This window comes from Entelurus aequoreus, linkage group LG01 (genome assembly GCF_033978785.1).
Source record: "Entelurus aequoreus isolate RoL-2023_Sb linkage group LG01, RoL_Eaeq_v1.1, whole genome shotgun sequence".
Classification (NCBI taxonomy): Eukaryota; Metazoa; Chordata; class Actinopteri; order Syngnathiformes; family Syngnathidae; genus Entelurus; species Entelurus aequoreus.
This window is the reverse complement of record NC_084731.1, coordinates 31,610,407-31,624,785: the sequence shown is the minus strand read 5'-3', so window position 1 is coordinate 31,624,785 and position 14,379 is coordinate 31,610,407. Positions and strand designations below refer to the sequence as shown.

Genomic DNA, 14,379 nt, shown 5'->3' with positions numbered 1-14,379 from the left:
ACTATAATGTTACACCTAACCTAAATAATAAATATAACTCGTTTGAGGTGCTCACTTTGAGGTTTGTCACACCGCTGCCTCTCCACCTGGCTGTTATCTACCGCCCCCCTGGGCCCTATTCGGACTTCATCAGTGAATTCTCAGAGTTTGTTGCTGATCTAGTGACGCACGCCGACAATATAATCATAATGGGGGACTTTAATATCCATATGAATACCCCATCGGACCCTCCATGCGTGGCGCTCCAGACTATAATTGATAGCTGTGGTCTTACACAAATAATAAATGAACCCACGCATCGCAACGGTAATACGATAGATCTAGTGCTTGTCAGGGGTGTCACCACCTCTAAAGTTACGATACTCCCGTACACTAAAGTAATGTCCGATCATTACCTTATAAAATTCGAAGTTCTGACTCATTGTCAACTAATAATAATAATAATAATAACTACTATAGCAGCCGCAACATTAATGCTGCCACGATGACTCTTACTGACCTATTGCCTTCGGTAATGGCACCATTCCCAAATTATGTGGGCTCTATTGATAACCTCACTAACAAGTTTAATGACGCCCTGCGCGACAACATTTATAGTGTAGCACCGCTAAAGCTAAAAAGGGCCCCTAAAAGGCGTACCCCATGGTTTACAGAAGAAACTAAAGCCCAGAAATTATCATGTAGAAAGCTGGAACGCAAATGGCGTGCGACTAAACTTGAGGTTTTCCATCAAGCATGGTGTGATAGTTTAATAACTTATAAACGCATGCTTACCTCAGCTAAAGCTAAATATTACTCAAATCTCATCCACCTCAAAAAAAATGATCCTAAATTTTTGTTTAGTACAGTAGCATCGCTAACCCAACAAGGGACTCCTCCCAGTAGCTCCACCCACTCAGCAGATGACTTTATGAATTTCTTTAATAAGAAAATTGAAGTAATTAGAAAAGAGATTAAAGACAATGCATCCCAGCTACAACTGGGTTCTATTAACACAAATACGACTGTATATACGACGGATACCGCCCTCCAAAATAGTTTCTCTCTCTTTGATGAAATAACATTGGAGGAATTGTCAAAATGTGTAAATGGGACAAAACAAACATGTTTACTTGACCCAATTCCTGGGAAACTTATCAAGGAGCTTTTTGTATTATTAGGTCCATCAGTGTTAAATATTATAAACTTATCACTTTCCTCTGGCACTGTTCCCCTAGCATTCAAAAAAGCGGTTATTCATCCTCTACTCAAAAGACCTAACCTCGATCCTGATCTCTTGGTAAACTACCGGCCGGTGTCCCACCTTCCGTTTATCTCGAAAATCCTCGAAAAAATTGTCGCACAGCAGCTAAATGAACACTTAGCGTCTAACAATCTCTGTGAACCTTTTCAATCCGGTTTCAGGGCAAATCACTCTACGGAGACAGCCCTTGCAAAAATGACTAATGATCTATTGCTAACGATGGATTCTGATGCTTCATCTATGTTGCTGCTTCTTGATCTTAGCGCCGCTTTTGATACTGTTGATCATAATATTTTATTAGAGCGTATCAAAACGCGTATTGGGATGACAGACTTAGCCTTGTCTTGGTTTAACTCTTATCTTACTGACAGGATGCAGTGTGTCTCCCATAACAATGTGACCTCGGACTATGTTAAGGTAACGTGCGGAGTTCCCCAGGGTTCGGTTCTTGGCCCTGCACTCTTTAGTATTTACATGCTGCCGCTAGGTGACATCATACGCAAATACGGTGTTAGCTTTCACTGTTATGCTGATGACACCCAACTCTACATGCCCCTAAAGCTGACCAACACGCCGGATTGTAGTCAGCTGGAGGCGTGTCTTAATGAAATTAAACAATGGATGTCCGCTAACTTTTTGCAACTCAACGCTAAGAAAACGGAAATGCTGATTATCGGTCCTGCTCAACACCGACATCTATTTAATAATACCACCTTAACATTTGACAACCAAACAATTAAACAAGGCGACTCGGTAAAGAATCTGGGTATTATCTTCGACCCAACTCTCTCGTTTGAGTCACACATTAAGAGTGTTACTAAAACGGCCTTCTTTCATCTCCGTAATATCGCTAAAATTCGTTCCATTTTGTCCACAAGCGATGCTGAGATCATTATCCATGCGTTCGTTACATCTCGTCTCGATTACTGTAACGTTTTATTTTCGGGCCTCCCTATGTCTAGCATTAAAAGATTACAGATGGTACAAAATGCGGCTGCTAGACTTTTGACAAAAACAAGAAAGTTTGATCATATTACGCCTATACTGGCTCACTTGCACTGGCTTCCTGTGCACCTAAGATGCGACTTTAAGGTTTTACTACTTACGTATAAAATACTACACGGTCAAGCTCCTGCCTATCTTGCCGATTGTATTGTACCATATGTCCCGGCAAGAAATCTGCGTTCAAAGAACTCCGGCTTATTAGTGATTCCCAGAGCCCAAAAAAAGTCTGCGGGCTATAGAGCGTTTTCTATTCGGGCTCCAATACTATGGAATGCCCTCCCGGTAAAAGTTAGAGATGCTACCTCAGTAGAAGCATTTAAGTCTCATCTTAAAACTCATTTGTATACTTTAGCCTTTAAATAGACTCCCTTCTTAGACCAGTTGATCTGCCGTTTCTTTTCTTTTCTTTTCTACTCTGCTCCCAACCCGGGGTGGACCGCTAGCCTGTCCATCAGATGGGGACATCTCTACGCTGCTGACCCGTCTCCGCTCGAGATGGTTCCTGCTGGCCCCACTATGGACTGGACTTTCGCTGATGTGTTGGACTTTCACAATATTATGTCAGACCCACTCGACATCCATTGCTTTCGGTCTCCCCTAGAGGGGGGGGGTTACCCACATATGCGGTCCTCTCCAAGGTTTCTCATAGTCATTCACATTGACGTCCCACTGGGGTGAGTTTTCCTTGCCCGTATGTGGGCTCTGTACCGAGGATGTCGTTGTGGCTTGTACAGCCCTTTGAGACACTTGTGATTTAGGGATATATAAATAAACATTGATTGATTGATACTGTATGTACTGTACACATATCATTATGGCATTGGCCTTAATTAATTTAAGCAATTGCTTGGATTTTGCTGAGGTCACATCTGACTCACATCCCATCCATTAAATATGTGTTGTGGTCAAGCTAGCTCTGTTCTTAATTGGTACTAGGCACCATTTAACCTTTCTCGAAAAAAAATGCCCTATGCCTGTGTTATTTTCGGCTGTACGAATCATTCAAATCGCGAATTTGATACACATTTTTTCAGACTTCCTCAAGAGGTAATCAAAAAGGGCGGAAGAGTGCAAGATTTTACGAAACAACGACAAGAAAAGCATGCAGCTCACACTTCAAACAACTGCTCGGATTATCCCACACTTCCTCCTTTTTCTACTGTGGATCACGGATTTATATTTTAAACCTCCTCGGATACTTTACCCTCTTGAAAATGAGAGTCAAGAACGCGAAATGGACATACACAGTGACTTTTATCTCCATGACAATACATCAGCGAAGCACCTTGGCTTTGGAGCTAACGTGTTAGCATCGTGCTTGACTGGCCATCGAGGCAAAGGGAACATACCCCTGACTGGAAGGATAGACAGAAAGTCAATAATACTACTATTACTTCTACTATCAGGAGACACTGAACTCAACCCTGGACCTGCAACAACACGGTTAATGTTGTCCCGACTGGCGAAGACTAGCAATGCTACTGCTAGCGTCGCCATCGAAGCTAACTCGGCTACCGGCTCATCTCAGCTCAAGCTCACCTGTGCTCCAGCGATCGGCGGCTCGGCGGAGGACTTCGCCCCGTTCATCGACACGGTCGGAGGCTCGGCGGCTGAGGACAACCCAGTCATCGGAGAAGGCATCGACTCAGCGGCGGTGAACAACTCAGCGGCGGTGAACAACGCAGCGGCGGCGGTGGACGGCGAACCAGTCATCGATGATGGCGGGGAACTGCACGAGATGGCGGGGGTCCACGCGGCCACGACGGTCGAGGACACGGCATACACTGGATTTAGAGGCGCCTTTACAAAAACATTTTCGTTATTCTCTTTGTCCTCAAAAAAGCCAGCCAAAAGGAAATCCACCCCCAGCAACCCTACCTGGCCTCCCCCTCTCCCCCTCCCCCTTCACCTGGAGGAAGATGCCTCTCTCTCTCTCTCCTCTCTCTCCCTTCTCTTCTTCAACTTCAACAGCAATAACAACCAAGAACTTTTCTGGTCAGTACCACAACACAGCGGACTCTGATGCTCTTTTTGGTTCCAGTGGACTACACATCATCCACCTTAATGTGAACAGCCTCTCTGGAGCCAAACTCGACCAAATCAGAGAAATGTTCCTCAACACGAAGGTAAAAATTTTGTGTTTCTCTGAAACCAAATTTGATCAAAGTATTTCTGAGTCAGAGATAGAAATAGAAAACTTTTCGGTTATCAGAAAGGATAGGAATAAACACGGTGGGGGCGTTTGTATGTATATTCACCAAGATATAAAATACATAACTCGCACTGATCTTAACCACAATGACCTGGAATCTGTGTGGGCGGAAATCAAATTTAAAAACGCTAAGCCGGTACTAATAGGGACTGTTTATAGACCCCCTAATCAGAGTGATTTCTATGGGGCTTTGGAAGAATGCTTGGCAGGGACAGACAACGTGGAGAAAATTATAACTGGGGATCTGAACACAGATATTCAACGCAAAGATGCGCCTGTCTTCAGATCCTTCAGCAAGTTTTGTAATCTGCACGGTCTTTCCCAGCTAATAGCGCTACCTACAAGGGTGTGTGATTCCACCCAATCAACCATAGATCTCATTCTCACTTCAGACCGGCCTAAAATAAAAAATAGTGGGGTCATGATCTGTGGTCTTAGCGACCACTATCTAACCTTCTGCACCCGCAAAATAGCTAAACCCAAAACCAATGGCCACATAACAGCCCAATCCAGATCCCTCAAAAAATACTCCAATGACAATTTCAATTTAAAATTAGATGAGTGGGACTGGTCCCCTGTGCTCGCGAGCAACCTGGTCGATGTTGCTTGGGATCGCTTCAAAACGGCGTTCCTAAAGATACTAAATGACATGGCTCCCGTGAAAACAGTCAGGATCAAAGCCCGCTCTGAACCATGGATGAATCCGGACCTATTAGCTGCCATTAAAGACAGAGACAGAAAATACTCTGAATACCAAAAATGTAAAACAGAAGTAGATAAACAACCCAATAACATCAACCTCAAATTACTCCTTTCAACTCTCAAAAAGCAATGCAATAAATTAAGAAATAAGTCAACCAACCTGACTAAATCCTTAAAAAAAAATTACATTAACGACAAAATAGAGGAAAACACAAATAAGCCACGTGAGCTCTGGAAAATTCTCAACAACCAGCTTCCTGGTTGCAGCCAGAAACTTAAAACAAGACTCACCAACATCAGCATCAAGGAGGGTGACTCCCTCATTACAGACAAAATGGAGGTAGCTAGCAGACTTAACATCTTTTTCACCAGCATAGCCGCAACTCTTGTCAACAAGCTGTCCCACCACTCTGGTCGCTTTGGTGTAGAACACATTAAAGCCTTCTACAGAAAGCTAGGAGTATCCAACGATGATTTCAAATTAGAAATGGTCACAGCTGATGAGGTGTTTAAAAAATTGAGCGCGCTCCACCCTAACAAGGCCGCCGGCCTTGATAATATTCCCTCCTGATTCCTCAGGGACTCTGCCTCCATCATTGCCCCGATCATCACACACATAATAAACCTATCAATTACACAAGGCCAAGTACCAAAAGATTTTAAGATAGCAAGAGTAACTCCCCTCTTTAAAAAAGGAAGCAAATTGGAACCTGGCAACTACCGACCTGTTTCTATTCTCAGCTCCATTTCGAAAGTAATGGAGAAAATAGTTTATGAACAGGTCGATAGTTACCTTGCCACTAATAAACTCATGTACAAATTCCAATCCGGCTTCAGAACTAACCACTCCACTGACACATGCCTTCTCTATCTGACCGACCACATCAAACATGAGGTGGACGCGGGCAAATACTGCGGCATGGTCATGCTGGACCTTCAGAAGGCCTTTGACACCGTTAACCACGCTATACTGTTGGATAAGCTCAGAGCAATCGGATTTAACAAAACCTCATGGAGCTGGATGCAATCTTACTTGGAGGGGAGGGAGCAGGCGGTAGAGGTGAACGGCACCGTGTCCCCCCCCTCTCGGTGAGCTGTGGAGTCCCCAAAGGCAGTATATTGGGACCTTTACTGTTCCTAATATACATAAATGACATGTCATCGGCATGCGACTGTGAATTGTTTTTGTTTGCGGATGACTCTGCCCTGCTGGTATCCGGCAAGGACAAGTCACAGGTGGAGAAAATCCTCAGTGCTGAGCTGTGTAGAACTTGCACCTGGCTCGCTGACAACAAGCTATCCATACACTTGGGTAAAACAGAATCCATCCTGTTTGGGTCCCACATCAACCTTAAGAAAGTCAATGACTTCACCATAAAAGTGGGTGACATTGTTATCACCAGGAAAGATGAGGTCACCTACCTAGGTTCCATTCTAGAGGCTAACCTTTCCTGTGATAAAATGGCAACCAAGGTAATCAGAAAGGTTAACCAACGAACGAGATTTCTCTACAGAATCTCCTCTCTGGTCAACAAAAGCACCTTGAGGCTTCTGGCGGGAACTCTCGTTCAACCCTTTTTCGATTACGCATGCACCTCCTGGTACCCTAGCACCTCCAAAACCCTCAAATCTAAACTCCAAACATCTCAGAACAAGCTAGTCAGGTTACTTCTAGACCTCCACCCCAGATCCCACCTCACTCCTACCCACTTCTCTAAAGTGGGCTGGCTCAAGGTGGAGGACAGAGTTAAACAACTTGCACTGAGCCTAGTCTATAAAATCCACTACACCTCCCTGATACCGAAGTACATGTCAAACTACTTCCTTAACGTAAATGATCGCCATAACCACAACACCAGGGGGAGCTCCACTAACCACGTCAAACCCAGATTCCGAACTAACAAAGGTCTTAACTCATTCTCTTTCTATGCCACATCAATGTGGAATGCGCTCCCAACAGGTATAAAAGAAAGGGCATCTCTATCCTCCTTCAAAACCGCACTAAAAGTTCACCTCCAGGCAGCTACAACCCTAAACTAACACCCTCCCCGGATTGCTAATCATCAAATGTAAACAATCAAATGCAGATACTTTTTCTTATGCCTTCTGATCTCTCTCTCTCTCTCTCTCTCTCTCTCTCTCTCTCTCTTTCTCTCTCTCTCTCTCTATATGTCCACTACTTGCTGTCCATATCCTATCCCCCACCCCCTCCACACCCCTGATTGTAACAAATGTAAATATTTCAATGTGATTATCTTGTGTGATGACTGTATTATGATGATAGTATATATGATAGTATATATCTGTATCATGAATCAATTTAAGTGGACCCCGACTTAAACAAGTTGAAAAACTTATTCGGGTGTTACCATTTAGTGGTCAATTGTACGGAATATGTACTTCACTGTGCAACCTACTAATAAAAGTCTCAATCAATCAATCAATCTATTCAGTTCAAAGGGAGCAGAGCCAAAGAATGCATGAGTTTGCAGTGATCACTTCAATAAAGGTTTGTTTGATATACTTTTAACAGTTATTATTTTCCATGTAAGTATTATCTTGATATTATTTGTATTTCTTAAACACGTTTGCCACGAGTGTTTCGAAAAGCACCAACTCAGCGTGTCTAAATAAAAGAAAGCAGCTGTGAGCCAAAACCTAAAAGAGTTAAGCTTTTACCAAAGGCAACAATCATAAATAAAGCTTTCAGCACATACACAATGTTGACATTTATAGTTTTACTTTGATAAAGACAGGGGAAACACGCTACTTGTAAACGGCACATGCGACAACAGAAGCAAAAACGATGCATATTTATCCGGGAGAGTCTTGATACCAATTTTCTTGACCCAGCCACAAACAAAGAAGTTGTAGACCTACATGCTTTTCCAAGTTTCTATTTGTTTTGTCACGTAGAATGGCGCCTGGAGTACAATAGTTCGATATGTCTGGGAACGCAACCGACAAATAACCCAGAATATCACTCAACAAATCTTTTTTGATAAAGTATAGGGATCAATTCCATTGCATAGTTAGATTTTTTTGCTCATATCTGCTTTTTGCAGGAAGATGTAAGCCTCTTTTGTACTCAGATAGTTTGTGTGCTGCTTGCTGTACAACAGCCATCTTGGTTTGGTTGACCACCAGTGGTTTTAACTTCCGGTAAGAAGTCACGTGTCGGAATACAATAATGTACGCTGCATTGTCCCTGACAAATAAAAAATATATATTAGTTCAGTTTATTTATTTTTTTCCATTCATAAAAATCAAACAAGAATAAAAAAAATTAAAATAAAACAACCAACATAACTCTAAGTTAATTATGAATGAATAGGAGCAGAAAAAAATGTCAAACTCATATCTGCCCGCTATTCTCACCAACACAGCAATTGACTTTCAATGTGGCGACTACAAAGCCATATTTTGTATTTTACAACAATTATCAATCAATCAACCAAATTTGACTTATATAGCCCTTAATCGCAAATGTCTCGGCTCAGATCCCACATCAGGGCAAGACAAAAACTCAACCCAATGGGAACAACGTGAAACTCTGGAAGGGACCGCAGATGTGCAAAAGTATGTAAAAAATGCATACTTATGATTTATTTATTTTACAATTGTATTATATATGCATTTTTACCCCAGCCTTAAGGTTATGTAATCATTTCCCTTGGTTTGTCTGTTAGTTAGTTAGCAACATAAATAAAAATGTTATGAGCGTATTTTCATGAAACTGTTAGGAAATGTCCAAAATTGAACAAGGAACAACTGTGTTACAGTCTGTATGAAAGTTTATTGGTTTGTTTTGTTTTTCCTATGTTTAGTGTTTCTTCTTGTGTAGCACGCTCATTTTTAATCTATTTCCTGTTTTGGGTATCCGGCAGCTTCTGAACGTTATTCTCCTCATTTGTCCCTGGTTGGCAATCAGGGGCGGTTATCTTCCAGTGTCATGCATTAGACAGGGCTGGTTCATTGTCTATTGTATTGCACTAGCTATTTGTTTGCCAATTCTACTTTTGTTCCTGCATTTTTCCTAGTTGAAGGACCTTCTAACTTGTACATTGCTTGCCGTCTGTGAATCCTGGGGTCATACCCTTGAAACCTTGCATGTTGTTTACAAACTGATTAGGTTTTGGGCTTGATCTAAATAATTTCTACTACCTTACTTTACGTTTTTGTGTGTGTATACTAGCAACCCTGCAGTGAATTCACTCTATTTCTTTCATTCCGCAATACGTAGCTCAAAAAGTTATGGGCGGATATAAATTGAACTTTCAGGAAAGTTCTGAACAAGGAACAAGTGATTGAATCTTGGGAGTGATCCGGATCACCTTCTGGATTTAGGACTTTTTTAACTACTGGGAGGGTGGGCCTGGCAGAGGTCTGCGCTCTCCTAGTGCTTTTCTAGTTGTATATGTATGACACACTGCACTGATTTTACTAGAACTTTAAAAGGGATCTATTATGCTTTTCTTTTCTTTTTTAATCTATAAATGTCAGATATTCGGGTTAAACGATTTCAAAGCATCACAAAGATTTATGTATTTAGAAATGAGCCCTGCAGGCAGTTTTGGATTGTTCTGCATGCTGTTTTACAGTCTTTTTTTTTTTTTTTTTAAGTGGGGTCGTATTGATGTCAATCCGAACCAGACTTACGGGCATGCCCTTGTAAATGCTCTATTTAATGCATCATAAAGGTATTAAACTTATAGTATTTTTCTCATTGTACCTGTCGTTTTTTTCCTATGATGTAAAATTGTTCTGCCATACTAAGAACTGATTCTTAACTGAACCCTTAACTAAACATTTTAATCTCTTTTATTTACTTTATTTTTCATTTACCATTAACTATCACCTTATTGCGACACATACTTTATTCGTTGTGTGTGTCATTACTTGTCAACATTTGATTGATGCACAGTGCATGAAATAGTAAAAACACAAACTAACTATTAATTAGTGAGCAGGAAGAGTAACCTCTGAAACCAGAAGTAGGCTTTGGTCAGGTTTTAGGGAAGAAACAGGTTCAACCACTGCTTATAAGTGTATGTTACATGTTAAAGTTAAAGTACCAATGATTGTCACACACACACTAGGTGTGGTGAAATTTGTCCTCTGCATTTGACCAATCCCCTTGATCACCCCCTTGGAGGTGAGGGGAGCAGTGAGCAGCAGCGGTGCCGCGCCCGGGAATCATTTTTGGTGATTTAACCCCTACTGTACATGTTCATGTCTTTACAGTGTGTAGAATAAAACAGGAACATGGGGTTAGGGGAGGCAGGTCACTCACTTGTCATGATGAAAAACTTAAAAATGCATAATAATAACATAAAATATATATTAACTTATTTCCAACATTGTGGAAAGATGGTTTCGAAAGAAAAGTGAGGGAAGCCATCTACGTCAAAGTTGAAAAACCATTCCTGAACAGATAAGGTGGTCTGTGACTCCCAGTGATGTGTGGTGATCTTTACACCATGTGAGGCATAGATGTCTTTGTAGTTTGTTTTTTTAACTTAAATTCATATGCGCTGATCATTTTAATTCCAGTTGCACATTAAAATAACACAAAGAAGAAGGGATTAAAACATTACGACCCTAGTGTGTGAATGTTGTCTGTATCTGTGTTGGCCCTGCGATGAGGTGGCGACTTGTCCAGGGTGTACCCCGTCAAAATGCAGCTGAGATAGGCTCCAGCACCCTCCGCGACCCCCAGAGGTTCAAGCGGTAGAAAATGGATGAATGGATGGACAATGATATTATGATATTATAAATGGGGCCAAAGGGTATTTGTTAAAGTTGTTGTCAAATACTTTTTGGTCCCATTTGTCTTTTTAGTATTGGTCTACCAATATAGAGGATTAAATATCAAAGATCAAATACTTCTCTAAACTGGACTGTAAGACAAAACAAATGTGATCATACAAAATATGTTTTCATGGAGGCTAGATAGTGGCACTATCTACTAGTATCTAGCCTCTATGAAAACAGCCCTATCATAGTGCTGCTTCAGATAAAAACACAGAAAGGTAAAAAATACTGCAAATATTTTATTCATTTAATTAAAGCAAATAGGACGAAAAAGTACTCCATAACGGCTTAACCAAATACTTTTTGATCCAACATATCATATTAAAATATAATTATAATGTTTTTATGAAAGTGAATTTCTTCCTTCTTTTTCTTATTTTAATGTGCAACCTGTGTTAAAAATTATTAGAGCATATGCATTTAGGTTAAACAAGAAAAAAAACCTCCAAAAGCCTAACCAGGGTCCTCGTGTAACTAGAGTAGCGTGGTGTTCCTACAAAAAAATAGACCTACGTTCAAATCCAGGAAAGTACGTACGCCAGTAAAAATTTAAATGTATTAAAGTGTGTGCACACACAAATCTAAGCACATTTCTTTGTTACATTGCAATCAATGTAGAAAATGTATCTAAGGAGTTGGCTTGACATGACATGCCTAGGTTTACCATCCCTTACCATGAATAATTGGACCCCGACTTAAAGGCCTACTGAAATGAATTTTTTTTATTTAAACGGGGATAGCAGATCCATTCTATGTGTCATACTTGATCATTTCGCGATATTGCCATATTTTTGCTGAAAGGATTTAGTATAGAACAACAACGATAAAGTTCGCAACTTTTGGTCTCTGATAAAAAAAAGCCTTGCCCCTACCGGAAGTAGCGTGACGACACCGGAGGAAGGGCTGCTCACATTTTCCTATTGTTTACACCAGCAGCGAGAGAGATTCGGACCGAGAAAGCGACGATCACCCCATTAATTTGAGCGAGGATGAAAGATTCGTGGATGAGGAACGTGAAAGTGAAGGACTAGCGTGCAGTGCAGAACGCATCTTTTTTCGCTATGACCGTAACTTAGGTACAAGGGTTCGTTGGATTCCACACTCTCTCCTTTTTCAATTGTGGATCACGGATTTGTATTCTAAACCACCTCGGATACTATATCCTCTTGAAAATGAGAGTCGAGAACGCGAAATGGACATTCACAGTGACTTTTATCTCCACGACAATACATCGGCGAAGCTCTTTAGCTACTGAGCTAACGTGATAGCATCAGGCTTTACTGCATATAGAAACCAAACAAATAAGTCCCTGACTGGAAGGATAGACAGAAGATCAACAATACTACCAAACTCTGGACATGTAACTACACGGTTAATGCTTTCCAGCGTGGCGAAGCTTAGCAATGCTGTTGCTAACGACGCCATTGAAACTAACTTAGCTACGGAACCTTGACAGAGCTATGCTAAAAACATTAGCTCTGCACCTACGCCAGCTCTCATCTGCTCATCACGACCCGTGCTTACCTGCATTCCAGCGATCGACGGTACGACGAAGGACTTCACCCGATCACCGATGCGGTTGGCGGCCCGGAGACGGAGGAAGTCAAGGTGAGGTAGTTCGGCTAGAGCATCTGCTATCCTAAAAGTCCTCCTGGTTGTGTTGCTGTAGTCTGCCGCTAATACACCGATCCCACCTACAACTTTCTTCTTTGCAGTCTCCATTGTTCATTAAACAAATTGCAAAAGATTCACCAACACAGATGTCCAGAATACTGTGGAATTTTGAGATGAAAACAGAGCTTTTTGTATTGGATTCAATGGGCTCCGAATACTTCCGCTTCAACCGTTGACGTCACGCGCAAACGTCATCATATCGAAACGTTTTCAGCCGGAAGTTTGCCGGGAAATTTAAAATTGCACTTTATAAGTTAACCCGGCCATATTGGCATGTGTTGCAATGTTAAGATTTCATCATTGATGTATAAACTATCAGACTGCGTGGTCGGTAGTAGTGGGTTTCAGTAGGCCTTTAAACAAGTTGAAAAACTTATTTGAGTGTTTCCATTTAGTGGTCAGTTGTACGGAATATGTACTGTACTGTGCAATCTACTAATAAAAGTTTCAATCAATCAATCAAAGGTTACGCCCCCTTTTAAATACGCAAATCCCATTGGAAGTAAGGATGTACTCAAACGCTGCACGTTGTGGCCAATCACAAGTCAGAAGGAGGTGCTTCTTTCTGGTGTTTGGAGCGATCACCAGCATGTTGTAATAGCTGTGTCCTGCTATAAGATAGATGGTACATGGCCAAAACAGGTCAGAGCTTAAAAAGATCTAGTCGTTGCAACTGCCGTAAAGGCAGGCGGTCCCTCCCTCCTCACTGTTCATTGGACCCCTTGTTGAAGACCCCTGATCTAGACCACAAGGTAGTGTGTTAAATGTTAAATGTTAAATTAAATTACAATCATCATATGTCCTCTTTAAAGTTGAAAAACTCCGAAGGCTTATGCCATTGGAAAAAAACTTTACAATGTCAACAAACACAGTTACCTTTGGGAGTGAGAGTCAACATCTGATTTATTGGCCAAGTATGTATAACACACAACACATTTGACTTGGTAGACTGTGCTCTCTATGTTCATTGTAAGAAATGAAGAACAATGCAACAACTACAAGAGAGCGCAGTAAAGACGGTAAATAAAAGAAGCATGGAGATAAAGAAAGTAAAAGGACTTACCAGAGTTGTTTCCCACTGAAGTCATCTTTATCCTGCTTGGTCTCTCAGAAGCAGACTGGTGCACTACGAGAGGACGCAACCTTGAAATACCTGCCAAGCTCAACACCGCTGACAGACAAGTCAGTCAGGTTTGAAAAAGTATCTGCTTTTACTGTGAAAACCCACTGTGGCGTTTATATTTTCTAGTATTGCTTTACGTACCTAATTACTTGCCGCTTTAAAGACCCAAGAAACAAACACAGTCTTGATGTTCTGATTTGGCCAGCTACCTCGTTCTGGCTGTCATTCAAAACCAACACGGTTCTTGTGGAACTAGGGGGGAACTCAATGGTTATGGTTAAGTATGAATAGTGTAAAGATTATAATAATTAGGGCTAAAGTTTGAAGTCAGGTTTAGGTTTAAGGTATTTTTAAGAAAAGCACTGAGAAAATGAGAAAATTCTGTAAATCGATTATGGTCATGACATTTTTATTTATAATGTGATGGTTGTGTAAATAAGTGACTGTATCAGTTGTGATACTGCATCCACGGCACAATTGAGGAATAAACTACCTCAGAGAGTCACAACAAATAGGAAAAAAAACATACAATTATGTAATATAATTAAAATGTGTAATAATAATGAGAGTTTTGTTGTGTGTACTGATCACATGATCACTCAACAC

The 14,379-nt window shown here is 41.1% G+C and overlaps 1 protein-coding gene across 1 annotated transcript in view; it reads right to left on the bottom strand.

The window, feature by feature from the left end:
• Positions 1-14,259, bottom strand: part of tgm8 (transglutaminase 8) — a 36,481-nt gene extending 22,222 nt beyond the window's left edge. Inside the window, exon 1 of the mRNA XM_062047694.1 lies at positions 13,714-14,259. Coding sequence (XP_061903678.1) covers positions 13,714-13,738 — 25 coding nt within the window. The 5' untranslated portion in view covers positions 13,739-14,259. The remainder of the gene's footprint in view (positions 1-13,713) is intronic.
• Positions 14,260-14,379: the final 120 nt, after the last annotated feature.